We start from the raw sequence: 19,122 nt of genomic DNA, 5'->3' as shown, positions 1-19,122 counted from the left end.
TTTTTGTGTGTGAAAACAGGTACAATTTAAAGAAATTGAGCAATGGTGAACCTACCACCCATGCCAAGGAATTGATCTTCGCCCCCAGGCTCCTCCCAGTGTGCCCTTGTGGATGGAGCCTCCCCTGCCCCCACGGAGGGGGGAACTATGGTTTTAAAACTGGAGTGAATCCCTTGCTTCTCCATGTCAGGGGGTCGGAACACAGTGCCCCACGTGGGCCACTTGGGCGTGAAGGTGTTCTGAGCAGAAGACAGTGAAGCAGCCACCAATGCAGACAAAGCTGCCTGCCCCTCCCCACGTCTGCCTGAAGGGCGACGCCTTCCCGTGAGTGCAGGAGAGCCCCCCTTTTCTCGGGGGCCACCCGTGTCCCTGGAGACAGAGTCAGCACTGAGCTGACAAACCAAACTGAATAATGCAACAGCCCTTCTGTTCCGTCAGCCAGCCCCTTGTGGCTCAGCTGGTAAAGAATCGGCCTGCACTGCAGGAGACCTGGGTTCGATCCCTGGATTGGGAAGATGCCCTGAGAAGGGAAAGGCTCCCCACTCCAGTACTCTGGCCTGGAGAATTCCATGGAGTGTATAACCCATGGGGTCGCAAAGAACCAGACATGACTGAGTGACTTTCACTCTGTTCCGTTAATTTCCCCCCAAATAACATTCCTCAATACCTTCACTTTACCCAAGAAGCCAAGCTCCCTTTTATCTTGTCACTTCTTGACAAATTTGTTGCCCTTTATTAAAATGACATATAAAACCCTGAGTCTGACCACCTCTTTGGGTCAGACTCTTTGCTTTTCTTCAAAGGCCTCCAGGAACATAAAAATACTTAAATATTAGCTTTAAATAAAAACTCCATGCCTTTTCTAATTTGCCTTTTGTTGATTTAACTTGCCGACCCTAGTAACTGAACACAGGAGGGTAGGAGGAAGGTTTTTTCCCTTCCTCTGTGTTTATATCCTCAGACAGTGTATTTACTTTTGCAGGTTTTGCTCTTTACATAAAGGCATCATATTGTGTCATTTTTCTGTAGCTTGTTTCGTTTAGCGGGTATTAAGATGTTTTCATCATGAAACGGAATTTTCCAGTCTATTAACATTGCATATATTTTCATTTACGTCAGTCCTCATTGATGTCTTTAATGCAGCTTTATAATTTTTCCATCTCTCTCAATTTTATTTAGATTTGTCCTTAAAAACATCATTATTGTGAGGCCACTCTCCTTCAAGTAGAAATGCAGTTATTTTTTATGAACGAGATTATATCCAGAAAGCTGGCCTCATTTATCTGCAGGCCTGGGGACTGTCTGTAATCACAGATACTGGAGTATCTTCCTTTACGACCTTGTGGGTGGGATGCCAGCCCTCGACCGTGGAGGACGCTGGGTCCACAAGAGGAAGGGGCTGGGCTTCCTGTCCCAGTGTTTTGGGGGCAGGTCTCAGCGAGCCAGACACTGGGGTCTCCCTCGGGTCACAGACCGCAGCTGCCGGTCCCCAACACCCTGCAGTCTTCAGGGTCCCTCACAGGAAATAACTGGAATCGGCTTGGCCCGTTGGTTACTGCGGGGCCAAGCGGACTAGACCCAGTTCCTGGCTCGCCGTGAGCGCCCCCCGTGGCCAGTGTGTGCGTTTACCTGTCCGTCAGTCGTAAGACCCACTCCCCAAATGCCGTGTAGTAAACAGCACCGGTGGAGACAGCCCCAATTCAAGAACAAGAACGTTCATTTCACGCCCTCTGTGCTCCCGTCTCCCCCTTCTGCCTCCCAGACCCCCCGCCCCGCACCGCCAGGCCCCCAGCACAGGTCAGAGCACGGCCCCCGTGGTTGCAGAAGCCAGGCAGGTCCCTGCATCCGTGTCTGGGATTGGCGAGTGGATCCGCGGAACCACATGTGCTACTGAGGACCCCTCTGCCCAGGGCTCCGCCACCTCCCACCTCTCAGCCTCCGGGGAGGGGGGGGGGGGCGCCGCAAGCAGCACCCGGCCCCCGAGATGCCCACGGCCCCCCGGGAGGCCAGGCCTGAGCTCCCCCCACCTCCCCGGTGTGTGCCAGCCCCTGGACACCCCTCCCCGCCAGCCACCACTCATCACCAGCTTCCTGCCTCCCTCTTCCCAGCCTGTCCGTGTGCACAGCCCGCTGCCCTGCCCCCCACGACCCACCCCCGGGGGACCCGCCTCACCCCGCCTCACCCCTCGGACTCGGCACCAAAACCCCCCTGCCCTCCAGCGCTGCTGGCCCCGGGGCCCTGCCAGGAGAGACACCCGCGCCCTCCCCCACTGCGAGCACAACACATTCCAGGTTTATTTAAATAAAAATTTATAATTTATACAAGACTTTTTTCTTTAAACAAGGTTTTTTTTTTTAAAAAAATTTTACAGGAGGATTTTTTTTCAATCAGTTCTTCATACAGTACAATCCTTTTGTTGAACAAAAGTCACACTGGTAACGAGTATTTACAGGTTGAAAAGAGACTCAAGCTTCGGACATAAAAAATGTTAACATTCATTCAGTTCCAGGATTAGTCGCGGAAACCAAACACCTGCCCAGATTTACACGACTCAGTAAAAACACCCCCGGCTCTCGCCGACAGGGCGTCTGCTCAGGCCTGTGTCCTTCCCGGCAGAGGCCCCGGGCTTCCGAGCAGGGCCCGCCGCGGCCCCTACCGGCCGCCCCCAGCACATGGTCAGTTTTCATCTCCCTTCCTCCTGGGAAGGGACTCAAACCAAGCCACGCAGCTCTGAAGACAGCAAGCTCACTCCCCTGCAGGGCCCCCGCCCCGGGCTCGGGGACAGTGCCAGTGTGCTTACAGGGGACGCACGCTGGCCACGCGGCGGCCCCAGCGGTGGGGTCCGGCAGCACCCACGCATGTCGCCCCCGTAGTCATCCTGGACCAAGTCCAGGGCCCACCCAGCCTGCCTCGGGCCCGGAGGGGGTCCCCACTGGCTGTGGATGCTCACTCAGCCCGAGACCCGGTCCACCTGCGCTGACCAGGGGCCAAAGCCCAGGCCGAGGAGGGGGGCTCCGCCCACGTCTGTTCAAGGTCGACCTGCAGAATCCCGAGACCCCAGCGCTGGGAGGAACCGGGAGCCGGGCCGGCCCCGCACATGCGGTCCCGCACATGCGGTCCAAACAGGGGCGTGTGCTTTGGGAGCTGGTGGGGGAGGCTCCCCACTGGGAGTGGGGGGGGCCCCCTCCGGGGGTGTGACCGGAGCAAGGCCACCGTGTCGCTCACCCGACCAGCAAATTAGGAGCAAAGGTAAAAATCACATCTGAAAAATGATACAAAAATAAGAAAAACAGCTTGCTCTCTGTAAAAAATATAATCTTCTGTTTCTTCAAAAAACAACAAACCCAGTGTCTCCCGGGGGGACTCAGGACAAGCTGAGGGCTGGCGGGGCCCGTTGTTGGAAGTGCGGAGTGGCTCAGCATGTCCGTCCCCGAGGTCTCGGGCCAGTCCCGATGCCTTGCCGGCTTCCGATGCCAGGCGTGTGAGGACCCAGCTTCCCTCCACCTGGGTGCACCCCGGTGCGGGCCGGCCTCCGGGCGTCTGCTCTGCGCCACCGCCAACATCAGGCGGGCTCAGCGCCTGTCACAGCCTGCAGGGGAAGGCCACCGCAGGCCTGGGGCGCCCCCGTCCTTCCTGCTCCAGCCCAGGAGCCCCTCACCCAGCCGGCCCTGCAGCCTGGAAGCCGGCATGAGCCCCGAAGCTCGGAGCCCCCCCCCCCCCAGCGGCTGTCATCCTGGGCCTCCCTGCATCCCCCCGAGGCCGATCGCGGGTCCCCGAGCAGCCGGCCGGCAACGTGCTCCCATCACGGCGCGGGCCCTCCTTGAAGGGCCAGCCCGTTCACGGAGGCTGGCGGGGCCCCCCCTCACGCGTCGCGGACGTCCTTCTCCACAGGGAGGCCCTGCGCGCTCCTCCTGTGGCTTTGGTGCAGAAGAGCTGCTGGCGCCCGGGACCCGGGCTGGGCGGTCTCTGCCCCGCGGGGACCGAGGGGGCCCGGCCGTGCCTGGCGGCGGGTCCCGTGTGTCGTCGTCCTTCCCGGCGGCCCCCGCGTCCACGGGACAAGCCTTCGAGAGCCCCGACCCCTGCACAAAAGGGTCTACAAAACGCGGGGTCAACACAACGGAAACCACACATCCGGGGGGGATTATTGCAAAAGATCATGAGGATGTCCGATTTTTTTTCCACTACCAAATTGTTAAGAAAAAAGAAAAAAAAAAAAACTTCCAGCGGCGTCCAGGTGAGTCAGCGCTAGCTGTCACTGCCGGCGGCCGCCGCCGACGTGATCTTCATGTACTGGCTGAAGATGGCCTCGAACGCCTCGTCCCTGTGCACCATGGCGCCGAACACCAGCGGCTGGCGGGGGGGCAAGCGGGTGAGGCGGAAGTCCGTGCCGGTCAGGGCCATGCCGGAGCAGGCCACGCAGGCCGGAAGACAGCAGGCCTGCCCCCACCCAGAAGCCAGCCCCCCCAGCCAGAGCCACACCCCGAGCCCACCCCCCGCCTCCGGGACCCCAGCCAGCACTTACCTTCTGGGTCGACGGCGTGGACACGGCAATCCCCATGCCCGACCCCGGCAGGACAGAGAGGACCTTGTACTGAAAGCAGACAGTGGGCGCGTCACCTGGGGCCTCGGCCGCCCTCCCTGCACCCCAGGACCTTCTCCTCCATAGAGCCCTGGATGGCAAGACTCCCACGGGCCCGGGCCTGGCCAGCCAGAGAACGCGGGCAGATCGAGTGCCTGAGACGCCAGAGCTGCAGACACTCCCGAGCGAGGCTGAGGGTCCCACTGAGGAGCACTCGAGCGGGAACAGGCCCCCACGCCCCATCTCACCTGAGCCCAGCGACCACATGCCTCTTGGGGGAGGGGGGGGGGACCGATCATAGCCATGGGGCGCTCCTGACACACAGCGGCATGGAAGCAGTGCCCAGCTGTGCCCTGGGTCCCCCCAGGGTGCCCAGAGGGGCTGTGTGCAGGCTCGGGCGCCCAGCTCACTGCCCCCCGCTCCGTCCACGGGAGGATGCCGGGCACCGGCCCACTATGCTAGGAGGGGCCCAGCCCGCGGTGCGGACCCCCCTGCACGGACGGGGCCCAGGGACCCAGCCTGATGGTCTACACGGCCCCCCACGCTTCGCCCTAACCGCCCCCCACTCCCAGTGTGGCTCCCTGCGTCACGAGCCCTCAGCCGCCTGCTCCTGAGGCGAGGGGGGGGGCACCCACCTTCTGGATGTCCGTGATGTCCATCAGCTTGATGACTTTGTTCCTCTTAGAGGAGCCGGACTTGGAGCTTTCGAAGCACAGATAACTACAGGGCGGGCGGGGGAGTGGACAGAGCCCGGCCGGTGAGCCAGGGGGCCACGCCTGCAGCCGCCCCCCTCACTGGCCAGGACATGCCAGCCTCCCACAAACAGCTTCGCTTTTACAGGGTCTCACGGCTTCTCGAGTCTAGAGCCCAGCACTCCCACCGAACCCCACTCACGGTCCCTCAACGAGCCCCGCAGGGCGCCCAGCAGGAGATGTTTGCACCCGAGGCCCGGGGGGGTCTATCTGCCAGAACCTCCAGCGAGGGTGGGGGGGGAGGGAGGCGTGGTCCTTGGCAGAGGGTTGGGGACAAGGTGTTCGGGGACCCCCCAGGCTGAGACCGGGCCCTCTCTGGGCCTGCTCCTCACCCCCCACCCCCACGGGAGAGCTGGGCCGCCTTGTCCCAAAGGGAGATGAACAAGGAGCCTGCCGGCCGCCCTCATGTGGGTTCCTGCCACATGACGAGCGCGGCAGACCAGGGCAACCCGGGGTCCGGCGTGTCGGACTCCAGGGCCGGGGCCCGGTGGCTCTGGGCGGGCGCTGGACCGGAGGGATGCCTGCTCGGACTCCGGCCGCCCCCGGGGGTCACGCCTGCCTGCACCCCGCTCACGGCTCACTCACTTCTCCGTCACGTACAGGACCCCGTTCCTGATGTAGTCAGTCGGCATCTTCCGGTCGCGGTTTATCAAGCAGCACCGCCAGCCGTTCTCACACACTAACGGGGACAGAGCCGGACAGGACTTGGCCGTGACGCTCCCCCCGGAGACGCCCGCCCTGGACTCGCCTTGGGAGTGTCAGCGCTGGCTTCTCGGGAACGTCCGAGGCACGCGCTCCACTATCAGAGAAACCCATGGGGTCGGGGGCAGTGGGGGCTGACGCCGCTGGGAAACGGGCATCCCCTCCCACGTGAGCGGGCAGGGGCATGAAGGCAGAGCCCGGTTCACGGTCCAGGTCAGCAGGAAGAGGGCTCGGGAGAAGGTCAAGGCTGAAGCTCTGCAAAGGTCTTCCGTGGCCGGGGTCACGCACAACAGAGGCCACAACGTCTAAGCCGCCCTGACCACGCCTGCTTACCTTTCTGCTGCCAGACCACCTGCCCCAGACGTGCCTGGCCGCTCTAACCTCTGCCCCTGGGGGCCCTCCCCCGGCCCCCACGGTCCATTCCGCACTTTGGGCCCCAGCATCAGGGCGGGCGAGCCGCCAGGCCTGGCCACGGGGTTGGCACACACATACCCGCCAGCGGACGCTCGTTCTCCGTCAGGTTGAAGATCTCGTGGAAGTTGCCCTTCTTGGCGCCATGCAGGCGGCCAGCGTCCTCGTCCCTGTTCAGGCCGGCGGGCGCGCTGGACACGCAGCTCCGGGAGGAGGCCGTCTGCAGCTGCAGGGGCCCAGGCGCCTGTGAGCACCACCCGCCGAGGCGGCGGGGGAGGCACGCGGTCGCCCCCCACCCTGGGCTGGCCGAAGCCCCGGCCATGGAGAGCAACATCAGTCATCAGAGTCAACCAGAGCCACGCACAGCCCCGGGGCGGGAGGGGCGTCCATACGGACACCGCACCTCGTCGCGTCCCGACCGCTGGCCGGAAGGGACAACGCACACGGGACCAGGACAGAAGAAGGGGCGGGGGCCGCGTGACGGGAGGCCGTGACCACCCGCTGAGTGAGCCACGTGCCAGTGGGCCGCCCGGCGGGGTCACCCTCCGCCCTGGGCAGCCCCCGCCCCGCTCTCTGGTTAAGACTCAGGGAGCCTGCTTGTGGGCCTCAGCCCCGGGTCCACCTGGGTCTGTGACCGGAGCCCACTCGAGGCTGCGCACCTGGCCTGTGAGTCCCGCCCCCAGCGAGCCTCGCGGCCCCCGAACCCAGGAAGCCTGGCCTATGCTTGACCCAGCGCTTCCCTCCCAGACAGAGGCATCAAGGCCGTCACTGGACACCCAAACACAAGGCTGAAACCCAACGTCACCTCCTCCGGGAAGCCGTCCTACACCTCCACGGGAGTCCTACTGAGCCCAGATCCTCCCCACTCGTCTGAGACCCCAAGAAGAGCAGCAAGGCCAGCAGGCCCTCAGCGTCCTGGCTCTGGACACGGTGCCCGATGCCCTCACAGCCTTCTGCCAGCCTGTGAGCGCTGACTGTGCCGTCTCAGCCCTGCTGCCCGAGGCTGACCAGGGAGCGGGGACCAGGCCCCCCCCGGACTCCGGCTTCCAGCACCCTGAACCCTCCTGCCTGGGGCCTGGCGGCCCACCTGGCTGGGCAGGGCCTGCTCGCCAGCCAGCATGGATGGGCAGAGGTCTTCAGGCGGGTGGGGACCTCCCCCAACAGCCGTCCCCTGCCCAGGGCCACCCGGCCCTGGGATAGTCGCCCTGGACCTCTGGGACAGCAGAGCCGGTCACGGGAACTTGCCCCCATAGCTGTCTTATTTCCAGGGCCCCACGAGACCAGAGCCACCAGCTTTCCCAGGAGCGGGCGCGAGGTACAGCAGGTGGATGGGCAGGCCTCCCCAGCTGGGACGCGGCCTACCCTGCGTGACACGGTGGTGCTGGAGCGCTCCTTGAGCTGGGGGTCCGTGGGGAGGCTCTTCCAGATGATGTAGGGGGTGTCGTACTTGGCTCGCAGCCTCGGGCAGCGTTTAAAGATAAAATCGATGAGGAAAAACTTGACTCCGGCGTAGAGGCCTGGGGGGCAGACGAGGTCCCGTCTCAGCAAGACCCTGCGGCCCCGTCCGAGTGGCCAGCATGCAGTCTCCGCCCCGCCTGGGGGCCCCGGTGCTCCCTGGAGGGTCTCCTGGGACCCAGGTGCCGGTGGTCCTGGGAAGTGGACACGCAGGGCGGGGAAGGGACTCCAGCTGAGAGGGAGGCCTCTGCTGGGAACCATTATCTCAAGCCCAGAGGTGGCTCAGGCCAAACGATAAAACTGTCCCTAAAAAGAGCCAGCCAAACAGAACCACGGGTCACCGTCTTCCGAGGGGACGTGAGCAGGACTTTGGGGGACCCCTCCCCAGCCTGCCCACCCCCATTCACGCGCTGAGGACAGGCCCAGAGTTAGCTCCAGGCAGGGGACGCCGAGGCTGGGAGAGTCTAGCCCATGGCCGGGCCTGGGGGTCGCGCCTGGGGAGGCGGTGTGACTTCCCGGGGGGCTGAGCTAAACAGTGGCGCTGGGCCGGGCCAGGGGCTGGGTGGCCTCAGGGCCCCGACCTCAGCCCCGGGGCAGTCTCTTCACGCCTGTGCCCCCCTCCCTGTCCTGCTACGACCCTCACACCGGGGCTGAGCATCCGCACCCACTGGGAACTTCAGGGATGATCCCGACCATCAGAACCCCCAACCCACAGCTCCATGCCCAGCTCAGCCCACCAAGCCAGGCTCCACAGGCTTCCGCGTTCCCCACCAAGCCCCCTCCCAACCTCCGAGGGGCTCACAGGGCACCCCTGTGGCCCCCTCTTGCCCGCAGTAGCCCATTTCCCCGCCAGGCCACCACCCGGGTCCCCTCCCCCATCTCCCATCTCCCCGCCACCCTGGACTCCAAGCCCAGCCTTGTTCTCTTGGGAACTCAACCTACAACCAGGAGGTTTGAAATGCGGGTGGAGGTTGGTCCTGCACACCACCCCACCCAGGATTAAACGCTAATGCCCCCACCCCACTGCCCCTCCCACCTCCCTGGAGGCACCGAACAGCCCACCCAGCCACTCAGGGCAAAACTGACCCCTGCCCCAGCCCAGCCCACCCTCAAACCCTGACAGCGATGCTGTCAAACCCGCCTGGGCCTGAGCACACCCGACTCACTTCACCCCAGCCCAGGGACGGCCTTGATGCGCCCGAAACACAGGTCAGAATCGCGCCCCCTCCAGCCCCAGCTAGAGTCCCTACACCGCCACAGGACCTGAGGCCGCCTGTCCACAGCCCCGCCCCGACGCCGGCTCCCACCCGCCCCCATCACACCCCTGTACCCTCTGGCCTGTCTCCCCCACCCCGGGAGCCCAGGAGCGCTCACAGAGAGCCACGGCAGACACCCAAGTCCAACGGGCCTGGGGTCCACCAGCCCCGCCCGCCCGGCCAGCAGAGGACGGGCTGGATTCCAGAAACCAAACTCTGGTCTCTAGGTTGGATGGACTCCATGTCTCCTGAGTGCAAAGGTTCTGAAGAGCCACTGGGGGAGGGGCGCAGGGAGACGAGGGCACGAGCTGCCCACCTGAGAGCTGCGGGGGGGTCGGGGGGGGGGGGGGGGCGCGTCCTGGGGCGCAGGTGGGGGTCAGGGTGGGGGTGCGTCCTGGGGCGCAGGTGGGGGTCAGGGGGGGCGTCCTGGGACTGCGGGGGAGTCAGGGGTGGGGGCACAGGTGGGGGTCGGGGGTGGGGGCACAGGTGGGGGTCGGGGGGGGGCGTCCTGGGGTGCAGGTGGGGGTCGGGGGGGCGTCCTGGGACTGCGGGGGAGTCAGGGGTGGGGGCGCAGGTGGGGGTCGGGGGTGGGGGCACAGGTGGGGGTCAGGGTGGGGGCGCATCCTGGGGCGCAGGTGGGGGTCGGGGGGGTGCATCCTGGGGTGCAGGTGGGGGTTGGGGGGGCATCCTGGGGGCGCAGGGCCCCCGGCTCCCGCGCGGGTCAGAGGGCCGGGCACCCGCAGCTCCTTACCCAGGGCCAGCCCCACCAGGCGGAAGGGGAAGAAGCAGGAGGCGAGGAAGGCGGCCCACAGCGCCACGTACAGCTTCTGGGTGGTCTCGGGCTGGACCCACATGAACAGGCTGGAGGGAGAGGGCAGGCTCAGAGTGGGCGGGCGGACCCCCAGCGGGCGGGCCCCAGGCACACGACTTACTTCTTGATCTTTTCCAGAATGTCTGCCATCTTGCCAAAGAGGTTCTGTGTGAAGATGGAGCTGTGGTCACGACAGAGATCCCCGGGGCAGCACGGCGACGCTGGAGACGCCCAGAGACCATGGCCGGAGGCGCCGCGGCCCCAAGCTCCTGGATCGCTCCCAGGGCCGGCGACGGGGCTGAGCCCAACCGAGGGTGAAAACCCCGCCCGCTGGAGACGAGGGACCTGGCTCCACGCCCTCCCGGGAGCTCGCCCGGGGCGCCGGTCAGGAGGGGCTCCACCCACCGGGACGGGCAGACAAGGCCACGCCAGCGGGCTGTCCACACCGAGGGGGCTCTCGGGCAGGCCGGGCTGGAGTTCCGCGGGCCCCCACCCCGAGTCCGGCAGCACGTACCTGGGCTTTCTGGGCGACGTCCAGCACGAGCTGGAACTTCTCAGACACGGTCAGGTCTTCCTTCGGAGGCTCCTTCAGTCAAAGGAGAAAGAGAATTTCCACTGAAATTTAACAGTTCAGAGAAATTACCGATGTTAAACAGGACGAGGCCTCCCAGCCCGGGGACCAGGGTCTCTGCCGCCCCGACAGAGGGACGGGCGTCCCTGGGGGGCCCAGCCCGAGGGCGCGGCATGGACAGCCGTTCCCGCTGACGCCCCCGTGGAGCCCGAGAGACAGCGGACAGCCCCCCAGCTGACTGCTGCCCAAACAGGCCGCCTACAGAGGGGCACCTGTGAGCACACAGCCCCCGGCCCAGCCCCGCTTCCCAGGCGCGGGGACCAAGGCCCCAGTGGGAGTGCCTGACCTCGTCCAGCCGGCCTCGGTTTACTCAGCAAGACCCTCCTGAGGACCTCCAGTGCCAGGGCCAAAGGGCGCGGGCCCACCTCCCCGACGCGCCCCCCCCCCCAGGTGACCATCTAAGGGGACCCTGCAGACCCACCGTGCCGCGCACCCTGCCTGGTCCATGCTCAACCCCCAGGGGCTGCTCAACACCCCGCGAGGCCCATGGAGGCACCGCAGCTTCCCCTCAGCCCGTGCCCAGCAGTTCTGCCCCTCGGGCCAGGGTCCCCTGCAGAGCAGGTGGGCAAACTGTCTGCAAAATGCCAGGGGGCAAGCGGGTGTGCCTCCGCAGGCCTGACGTCTGTCACGGCTGCTGCAGCCCCAGAAGAGTCACAGCATAAATGAGTGGGCGTGACAGAGACCCATAAAACTATTTACAAGAGCAAGCGACGGGCCACAGGGAGCTCTGCTGACCCCGCTCTACATGTCCACTGCTCCAGCCCACTCATCGTCCACCTCCCTCCTCGGGACGGGGGGGAGCGGTTCCTAGGGGCCCCCTCGCTGCCTCCCCTCCACACCACGTCCCAGCTGAGGCGGGCAGGCCAGGTCAGGCTAGGCCAAGTTGCTTCCCACACAGACAAGCCCAGGCCAGGTAGGGGCAACTCGGGACGTCAGCCAGGGAGGGCTCTGGGTGGGAGCAGCCAGCCGTCTCCTGTCTGAGCGCTCCCCGCCGGGCAGGGCTCCCTGCTGGCACCCACGCAGCCAGCCCTGGGGGCCTCAGGGGGCCCGCGCCCTCCCACACAGCCCGACCCCATGATGGAGCCCCTCCCGGGACTTACCACCACTTCGGACACTTCGGGCACGATACTCCACTGTATCCTCCAGCCCCTGGCGAACAGGAGACAACACACCTTTACCAGAGCATCGTCTGCAGGCGGGGGATGCCCAGGGGGGACGTTGGGTCACCAGCCCTGTGCTCCCAGCCAGGAGGCGTCCCCTGAAATGCCGACCATGGGGACAGGAGCCTCCGAAACACCCGGCCATCTGCCGAGACCCACCAGGCCCCTCCTGGGCTCAAGAGCAGACGACCCGGGCCGCCCCCACCAACCCCACCCTGGGAGCCCTCCTGGGCGGGGGGCACATGGCAAACCCAGAGGGGAGGGGCCGCCCAGAATAAGTCGGGGGGCGACAGCGGCAAGGGCTTCAGTAACCACACCAGTCTGGGCACGGAGAACCCTTTCGGAAGCAATTAAAGGTTTGCTTTTTCACCAAGAAACGTTTTCCAGTGAAGCAACTTATGCAGGTACACACAAGCACCTAGAAACACTGGTGTGTGAAAGTGAACGTCTGAACGGCCGCGTGAAATCACGGGAGGCAGGGCCTACTCTCAGGCCTGACGTGAAACCGGGGTTCATTCACTCTGCGGGGCGACCTCAGGGCCACACAGACCCAGGCAGGCCGGCTTCCAACGTGGCCCCCCACCCCAGCCTCGAGAGGAAAGGGGGCGCTCAGAGGGCAGGCAGGCCCTGGGCCCCAGGGCTGCTGAGTCCCGGCGCCTCTGAGGCTTCAGCTGGGACCCCGAGGACACAGGCTCTGCAGCTCCGCCAGCCCCCCACTGGGATGTCACTGCTGCGGTCTGGTTACTACTCTGCCAGCAAAGCCTCCTCCAGGAGCCCAGGGAGTGCAGAGAGCCAGTATGAGTGAGTGTGAGCCCCCAGTCGTGTCCCACTCTTTGCTACCCCACGGACTGTGGGCCGCCAGGTTCCTCCATACGTGGGATTCTCCAGGCGAGAGCATTGGAGTGGGTTGCCATTTCCTTCTCCAGGGGATCTTCCTGACCCAGAGATCCAACCCGGTCTCCCGCGTTGGAGGTAGATTCTTTACTATCTGAGTCACAGGGAAGCTAGAACGAGCTCCCGAGATGCCAGCATGCGACAGAGCCGGCCGCGCAGGAAAGGCGGGGAGACGGGGCAGCCAGCACACCTACCGGGCTATGAGGTAATTGAGAGACAACCGCAAAATCGCGAGGAACAAGAACATGGGGATGGCCCAGCCGTGCCACACGGCGTTCATGTACACCTGCGGGTGCGGGAGAGACACGGGGGGTAGGCAGGTGACCGGCCAGGCTCCCTCCCCAACCCAGCGGGAAGCCGGCCACCAGCTCAGCCCGAGACCCCGCCCCGAGAACACTGCGTGGGGGCGCTTCCGGACACAGGGAGTCCCAGGGGCCAGCCCCACGCTGCCCCCAGAGACACCTCTCTCGTCCTGAGGACCCCACAGAGCTGCCCGGCACAGCAGGGGGGTCCCCCTGGGAAACCTTGGGGTGGGGTGCACGCCCCCCACCCCCACAGAGAGCACAGCTCCCACCCATCAAGGAGCACAGCCCCCACCCCAATGGGAGCACACCCCCCCATCCTGCGGGGAGCACAGCCCACTCCCATTAGGGAGCACACCCTCCCCACCCTGCAGGGAGCACCCCCCCACCCTGCAGTGAGCACAGCCCCCACCCGTCAGGGAGCACACCCGCCCACCCTGCGGGGAGCACAGCCCCCACCTGTCAGGGAGCACCCGCCCACCCTGCGGGGAGCACAGCCCACTCCCGTCAGGGAGCACACCCTCCCCACCCTGCGGGGAGCACAGCCCCCTCCCATCAGGGAGCACCCCCCCACCCTGCGGGGAGCACAGCCCACTCCTGTCAGGGAGCACACCCTCCCCACCCTGCAGTGAGCACAGCCCCCACCCGTCAGGGAGCACACCCGCCCACCCTGCGGGGAGCACAGCCCCTACCCGTCAGGGAGCACCCCCCCACCCTGCGGGGAGCACAGCCCCCACCCGTCAGGGAACACACCCGCCCACCCTGCGGGGAGCACTCCCCCCACCCTGCGGGGAGCACAGCCCACTCCCGTCAGGGAGCACACCCTCCCCACCCTGCGGGGAGCACAGCCCCCTCCCATCAGGGAGCACCCCCCCACCCTGCGGGGAGCACAGCCCACTCCTGTCAGGGAGCACACCCTCCCCACCCTGCAGTGAGCACAGCCCCCACCCGTCAGGGAGCACACCCGCCCACCCTGCGGGGAGCACAGCCCCCACCCGTCAGGGAGCACCCCCCCACCCTGCAGGGAGCACAGCCCCCACCCGTCAGGGAGCACACCCGCCCACCCTGCGGGGAGCACCCCCCCCACCCTGCGGGGAGCACAGCCCACTCCTGTCAGGGAGCACACCCTCCCCACCCTGCGGGGAGCACAGCCCCCTCCCGTCAAGGAGCACACCTCCCCACCCTGCGGGGTGCACACCCCCCCAACCCGTCAGGGAGCACAGCCCCCACCCCACTGGGAGCACAGCCCCCTCCCATCAAGGAGCACAATCCCCACCCTGCAGGGAGCACAGCCCCCACCCCACTGGGAGCACAGCCCCCTCCCATCAAGGAGCACACCCCCTCCTGCAAGGAGCACAGCCCCCACCTGTCAGGGAGCACACTCCCCCACTCTGTGGGGAGCACTTACGGTGAAGGCGATGGCGGACGTGTAGACGGAGTACCAGTCGGATAAGGCAGAGAGGTTCTTCACAAAGCTGGTGACAGGCTTGGCGCCGCGCTCTGGGGACAAATCAGACCGCACGGTCAGGTCAGTGCTCGCCCAGCCCTCGGACACACCTGGTGGTCTGGCTGCTGCACCAGCTGGAGGAGGGGGATGGGGGGCGGGGGGACGGGGGGACCAAAAGGAGCCGGGTGACCGCAGCCATCACGGCCCCGGTGGCCTGACCCCGGGCCGCTCCACGTTGTCCCTGTCCTCCGCCCCGGCCGTGTGTGGACAGGGTTGTGCTCCCACACCGCGGGCCCTGACAAGCATCTCGGGGAAGCACCACGTTTCGCTGGGGGAGCCCAGACCTGGAGGGAAACCCTGCTTCCGGCCCTGGGCCAGCGGCAGACAGACAGACAGACGGCATGGGCCTGGGACATACCTCCCACGGCCTGAGGAAGAGGGTGGGGAAGTCTTGAAAACCGTCCTTGTGGCAGGAAGCCCTGCCCAGTGCTGGGGCGGCACCCCCCCCCACGCAGCCCAGACCGACAGCGCACGCAGCTGAGGTGAGCAGGTACTTACTAAGTCCACGCTGGGTACTTACTGAGTCTCCTCATGTTCTCCGTCAACCTGACCGGGAGGGAGGGGAGGGCTGAGGGCCAGCACCCAGCCCCGGCCCGCAGCGCTCCGCAGCACTGGGGGAGACCCGCAGGCCAGGCCCCCGGGGGCACTCGCTGGGGGGCAGGCCCCGTCTCCCGCCCCCGCGCCCCCACCGTCGCCTGAGCCGGGCCTGGCCCGTAGGCACTCTCATGGTCCCCGGGGCCCACCGTCCCCACGAGGGGCCTGTCAGCGCACGACTACGGCCACGGCAGGGGGACGCGGCTGTGCGGCTGCCCCAGCTTTGCCGGCTGCGCAGGCAGGACCTCCCCTCCAGCATGGCCGTGAGCCACACCCTGGGGGCCCCCGGGCGGGCCAGCCGCGCCCCGCCGCCCTGACCCCGCCAGGGCCCCACCTCCGGGCACTGAGGGGCTCCTCTGTCTCCACGGTGCTCTCCTCGGGCTGGAACCGGAAGTCCTCTACGTACTCCCCGAACTTCTCGTAGAACCACTTCTGGACCCGGGGGCACAGCCCCTGGCTCCGCCGTTCTGCAGGACGGGCGGCAGGCCTCAGTGAGGGGCTCACAGGGAACTGGGGCGGGGGCTCGGTGGGGGGGTGGTGCTCCCGGTGGGCTGCTGGGGGCACGTCCACGGCAGAACCAGGAGGGGCTCCGTGTCCTGAAGACGGCCTGAACCACTTCAGCTCACGGAGCGCAACAGCCAGCCACGCAGACGCCAGGGGTGCCCCGCGGGCCTCATGCCGACCCCCAGCTTGCCGGAGGCTGGCCCCATGGCAGGCGCCATCCAGGCAGGCGCTCAGCCCAGACGGGGCTGTGCTGACCCCCCCAGCCTGTCCTGGGCACACAGATTTGCCTGGGAAGGGGCCAGGTGGGCGCACGCCCCTGGACACCCCAAGCCTGAGGACCAGCCAGTGGGGGCGGGTGTCAGGGGCGGTGCTCTGCTGCGGGGGGGGCCCTGGGGAGGGAAGTGGTCTCTGCCTTCAGAAAGCCACAGCATCAGACAAGAAAACCAGCCCAAATCCAGGGGATGAGTCTGTCCCTTCAGGGGGCGGGGCATAGTCACCCGCAGGGGGCGCCATCGGCCCACGGTCAGAGGGGGATGCAGGCGGCCACGTGTCGGCTCAAAGGGACCGAGGCCTGGGGCCGACCCGAGGACCGTGCATGGGCCACCAGCCCACAGCCATCAGGGTGGACCTCGGATTAAGGGTGGGCGGAGGTGGGGGCAGGGGGCTGGGGGGACCCCTGGGGGTGGGCGTGGAAAGACTGCCCCTGCGCACGTGTGCGGGAGGCCCATCAATCGCCACGCACAGCGGGGGTCTTTTAGGAAGGGGGTCACCTGTGCTCCTGGCCTGGAACCTGGGCCTCCGGTCACGAACCGTGAGGACCCAAGGAGAGGATGACCCATTGGACACCCGGCCAGCCCAACGGCACATCCCGCACCCGGGGCCCTGGGGAAGGGGCAGCGCCCTCTCCGAAAGGCAGGCGCAGGGGCGCTGCACGGGGAGGGAGTGGGGGCTGGGAGCCACTCTGGTCCCCGAGCTCAGCCCCACCCGGAGGTCACCTGGGAGGCCTCCCCTCTGGACGGCGGTCTCCGCATCTTTACCCCGCACTGGGCTCAACTAGGGGTCCTTCCGGGGTGGCTCTCTGAGCCTGGGCACAGGCAGGCGGCTTCCTGTCAACAGTCAGCCTGCGAGGGCCAGCGACCGCCGCGGACCTGGCCCCTCCAGAGCCAGACGGAAGCCCGGTTCCCTCGTCCACCGTCCTTGTAATGACAGCTCCGGAAAGGGCCAAGCGTGGACAGAGACCAGGAACGCGAGCCCCGGGGGGGAAGGTCCTGTGTCCTGACCCGGGGCAGGGGGCCTGCAGCACGCCGCCCACAGCCGCCCCCGCCGCCCGGCACCCCAGGCAGGACGGCCAGCCTCCGGGAAGGGGGCCCGGTCAGGGCCACGCGGCCAGAGTGACCACACGACCGTGGGGAGGGGCGGGCAGAGAGACCGCCTTGTGTTTGGGCAAAAATAAAGTCAAGTTCTGACAGAACGACTTGCACCTGCTACAAAGAACCCCCTAGTGGGTAATCGGGAACATCCCGACGGGAGCGGGTCCTGCGGGTGAGCGGGTGCCCCTGGGCACAGAGCTGGCTCCCCTGGCTGCCCCCAGGCCTACCTGCTCCATTATTGACCTGGGCCTGTCCTTTCGGGGGCTGCTGAGCTGGCACCTCCTCGGCTCTTGGGGGGCGGGGGAAGAAAAGCAAGATCTCCGTTAGTTCACAACACGGCCTGAGTCTGGGCTTGGCAAAGCCAGGCCCAACATGCTGCTGCCCAGTCCCATCTGCCCGGCTCCCTCTGGGGTCCTGACCACCCCACTCAGACACGGGCCGAGGGCAGCGGGGCGAGCGCAGGGCAGCATCCCTGACAGGCACACAGTCTGCAAATGCAGAACTCTTTCTTCCCTATTAATTTTGACTCCTCTGTTTATCTTTTATTAAGCTCAGAATAAGCAACTCTTATACCAAGTACTGGGGCTTCCCTGATAGCTCAGTTGGTAAAGAATCCGCCTGCAATGCAGGAGACTCTGGTTCGATTCCTAGTTCGGGAAGATCCAGTGGAGAAGGGACAGGCTACCCCCTCCAATATTCTTGGACTTCCCTGGTGGCTCAGCTGGTAAAGAATCTGCCTGCGATGCAGGAGACCCTGGTTCAATTCCTGGGTCGGGAGGATCCACAGGAGAAGGGAAAGGCTCCCCACTCCAGTATTCTTGGGCTTCTCTTATGACTCAGCCCACAATGTGGGTAAAGAACCCGCTTGCAATGAGGGAGACCTGGGTTCTATCCCTTTCGCGGTCAGGAAGATCCCCTAGAGAAGGGAACAGCTACCTACTCCAGGATTCTGGCCTGGAGAATTCCATGGACTGTACAGTCCATGGGGTTGCAAAGAGTTGGACACGACAGGGACCTTCACTTTCATGCTGATTCCTGGGCCCAGTGAAAAGGTACTGCTCAACACACACACCACGCAAGGCCACAGGCTGGGTGACCCCCGGCTGGCAGGCTGTGCCCAGGCCCTCGCTTGGTCCGTGCCGGGCTCCCTGCCCTCACAGTCTACCTTGCTGCACCTGACCACAGCGGTCCCCGGCCTTGGCGCCTCCCCGGGGCCCCCGTCCACCAGCGGGCTCCTGACCACTGACCTGACTTTCGGCCGCAGGCCCTGACGGCCGGGCCCCCACCTGTCCCCCTTGCCCTGCGCTGGGCTTCTGACAACCACTCTGTCGCTATGCTTCCCAGCCCGGCGGAGACCCCAGGACGTGGGGAAAGTGGAGCCCCAGGCAGACCTCGGTGGGACTGGGGGTACTGGGGCCCCCAGGACAGACAGTGGGGCCCGGAGACTCCCAGCAGGTACACACCCTCTGCATCCCGCTGTCCACACGACTGATCTGTTTTTAAAATTTTTTTATTTATTTGGCTGCGCCGGGTCTTAGCTGTGACATGTGAGATCTTGCAGCAAGTTGCAGCATGTGAGATCTCGTTCCCTGACCAGGGATGGAGCCTGGGCCCCCCTGTGCTGGGAGCACGGAGTCTTAGCTTGGACCACTGGGGAGGCGTTGTCCCCCCGCGTCCCACGATCTTACAACAGGGAAGAACCTTGTGAGTTTAGTCACAAGTTAATCACTAAAGGATGTTGCCTATAAGCTTTAATTACACATAGTGGCCCATCTCTGGGAACCATGCCTCCTAGGAAATGAGCATTAGGCTAAAATACTTTTGTTTACGTCACTGGAACCCTCCGGACCAGGCCCACCTGTGAATGACTGCAGGAGGCAGAAATTCACACATCCCCTCCGGAAACTGCGGGGAAGTGGGAAGTGTCTGACTCAGGTCCCTCCCCGTTTAGTGTAAAAGGAGCCTGAATTCTAACTTGGGCAAGGTGGGTCCTTGGGGGCATATGCCCCCGCCTTCTGAGTCTGTTGGCTTTTAGGATAAAGTCATTATTTCTGCCACAACAACCTGTCTCTCGATTACTAGCCTGTCGGGTGGTGAGCAGGACAAGCTCGGACTCGGGAACAACCCCAGTCCAATGTCTCCGGGAACCGACCCGGTCTGTAGCTCTGTAACCGCAAGCCATCGTGGCCATGCG

At 65.4% G+C, this 19,122-nt stretch overlaps 1 protein-coding gene across 1 annotated transcript in view; it reads right to left on the bottom strand.

Moving 5' to 3' along the window:
• Positions 1–2,292: 2,292 nt before the first annotated feature.
• GRAMD4 (GRAM domain containing 4) overlaps positions 2,293–19,122 on the bottom strand; it is a 63,445-nt gene continuing 46,615 nt past the window's right edge. The window contains exons 5-19 of the mRNA XM_065945516.1: positions 17,156–17,217; positions 15,389–15,521; positions 14,981–15,006; positions 14,362–14,453; positions 12,846–12,937; positions 11,698–11,746; positions 10,481–10,552; positions 10,088–10,131; positions 9,907–10,016; positions 7,807–7,961; positions 6,526–6,670; positions 5,917–6,010; positions 5,215–5,299; positions 4,523–4,591; positions 2,293–4,350 (exon numbers count right to left, since the gene is read on the bottom strand). Of these exons, the coding sequence (XP_065801588.1) occupies positions 4,246–4,350; positions 4,523–4,591; positions 5,215–5,299; positions 5,917–6,010; positions 6,526–6,670; positions 7,807–7,961; positions 9,907–10,016; positions 10,088–10,131; positions 10,481–10,552; positions 11,698–11,746; positions 12,846–12,937; positions 14,362–14,453; positions 14,981–15,006; positions 15,389–15,521; positions 17,156–17,217 (1,333 nt within the window). The 3' untranslated portion in view covers positions 2,293–4,245. The remainder of the gene's footprint in view (positions 4,351–4,522; positions 4,592–5,214; positions 5,300–5,916; positions 6,011–6,525; positions 6,671–7,806; positions 7,962–9,906; positions 10,017–10,087; positions 10,132–10,480; positions 10,553–11,697; positions 11,747–12,845; positions 12,938–14,361; positions 14,454–14,980; positions 15,007–15,388; positions 15,522–17,155; positions 17,218–19,122) is intronic.

The sequence above is a fragment of the Muntiacus reevesi genome, chromosome 1 (genome assembly GCF_963930625.1).
Source record: "Muntiacus reevesi chromosome 1, mMunRee1.1, whole genome shotgun sequence".
NCBI lineage: Eukaryota > Metazoa > Chordata > Mammalia > Artiodactyla > Cervidae > Muntiacus > Muntiacus reevesi.
The sequence above is the reverse complement of the archived record's forward strand: the minus strand, read 5'-3'. Positions and strand labels throughout refer to the sequence as shown.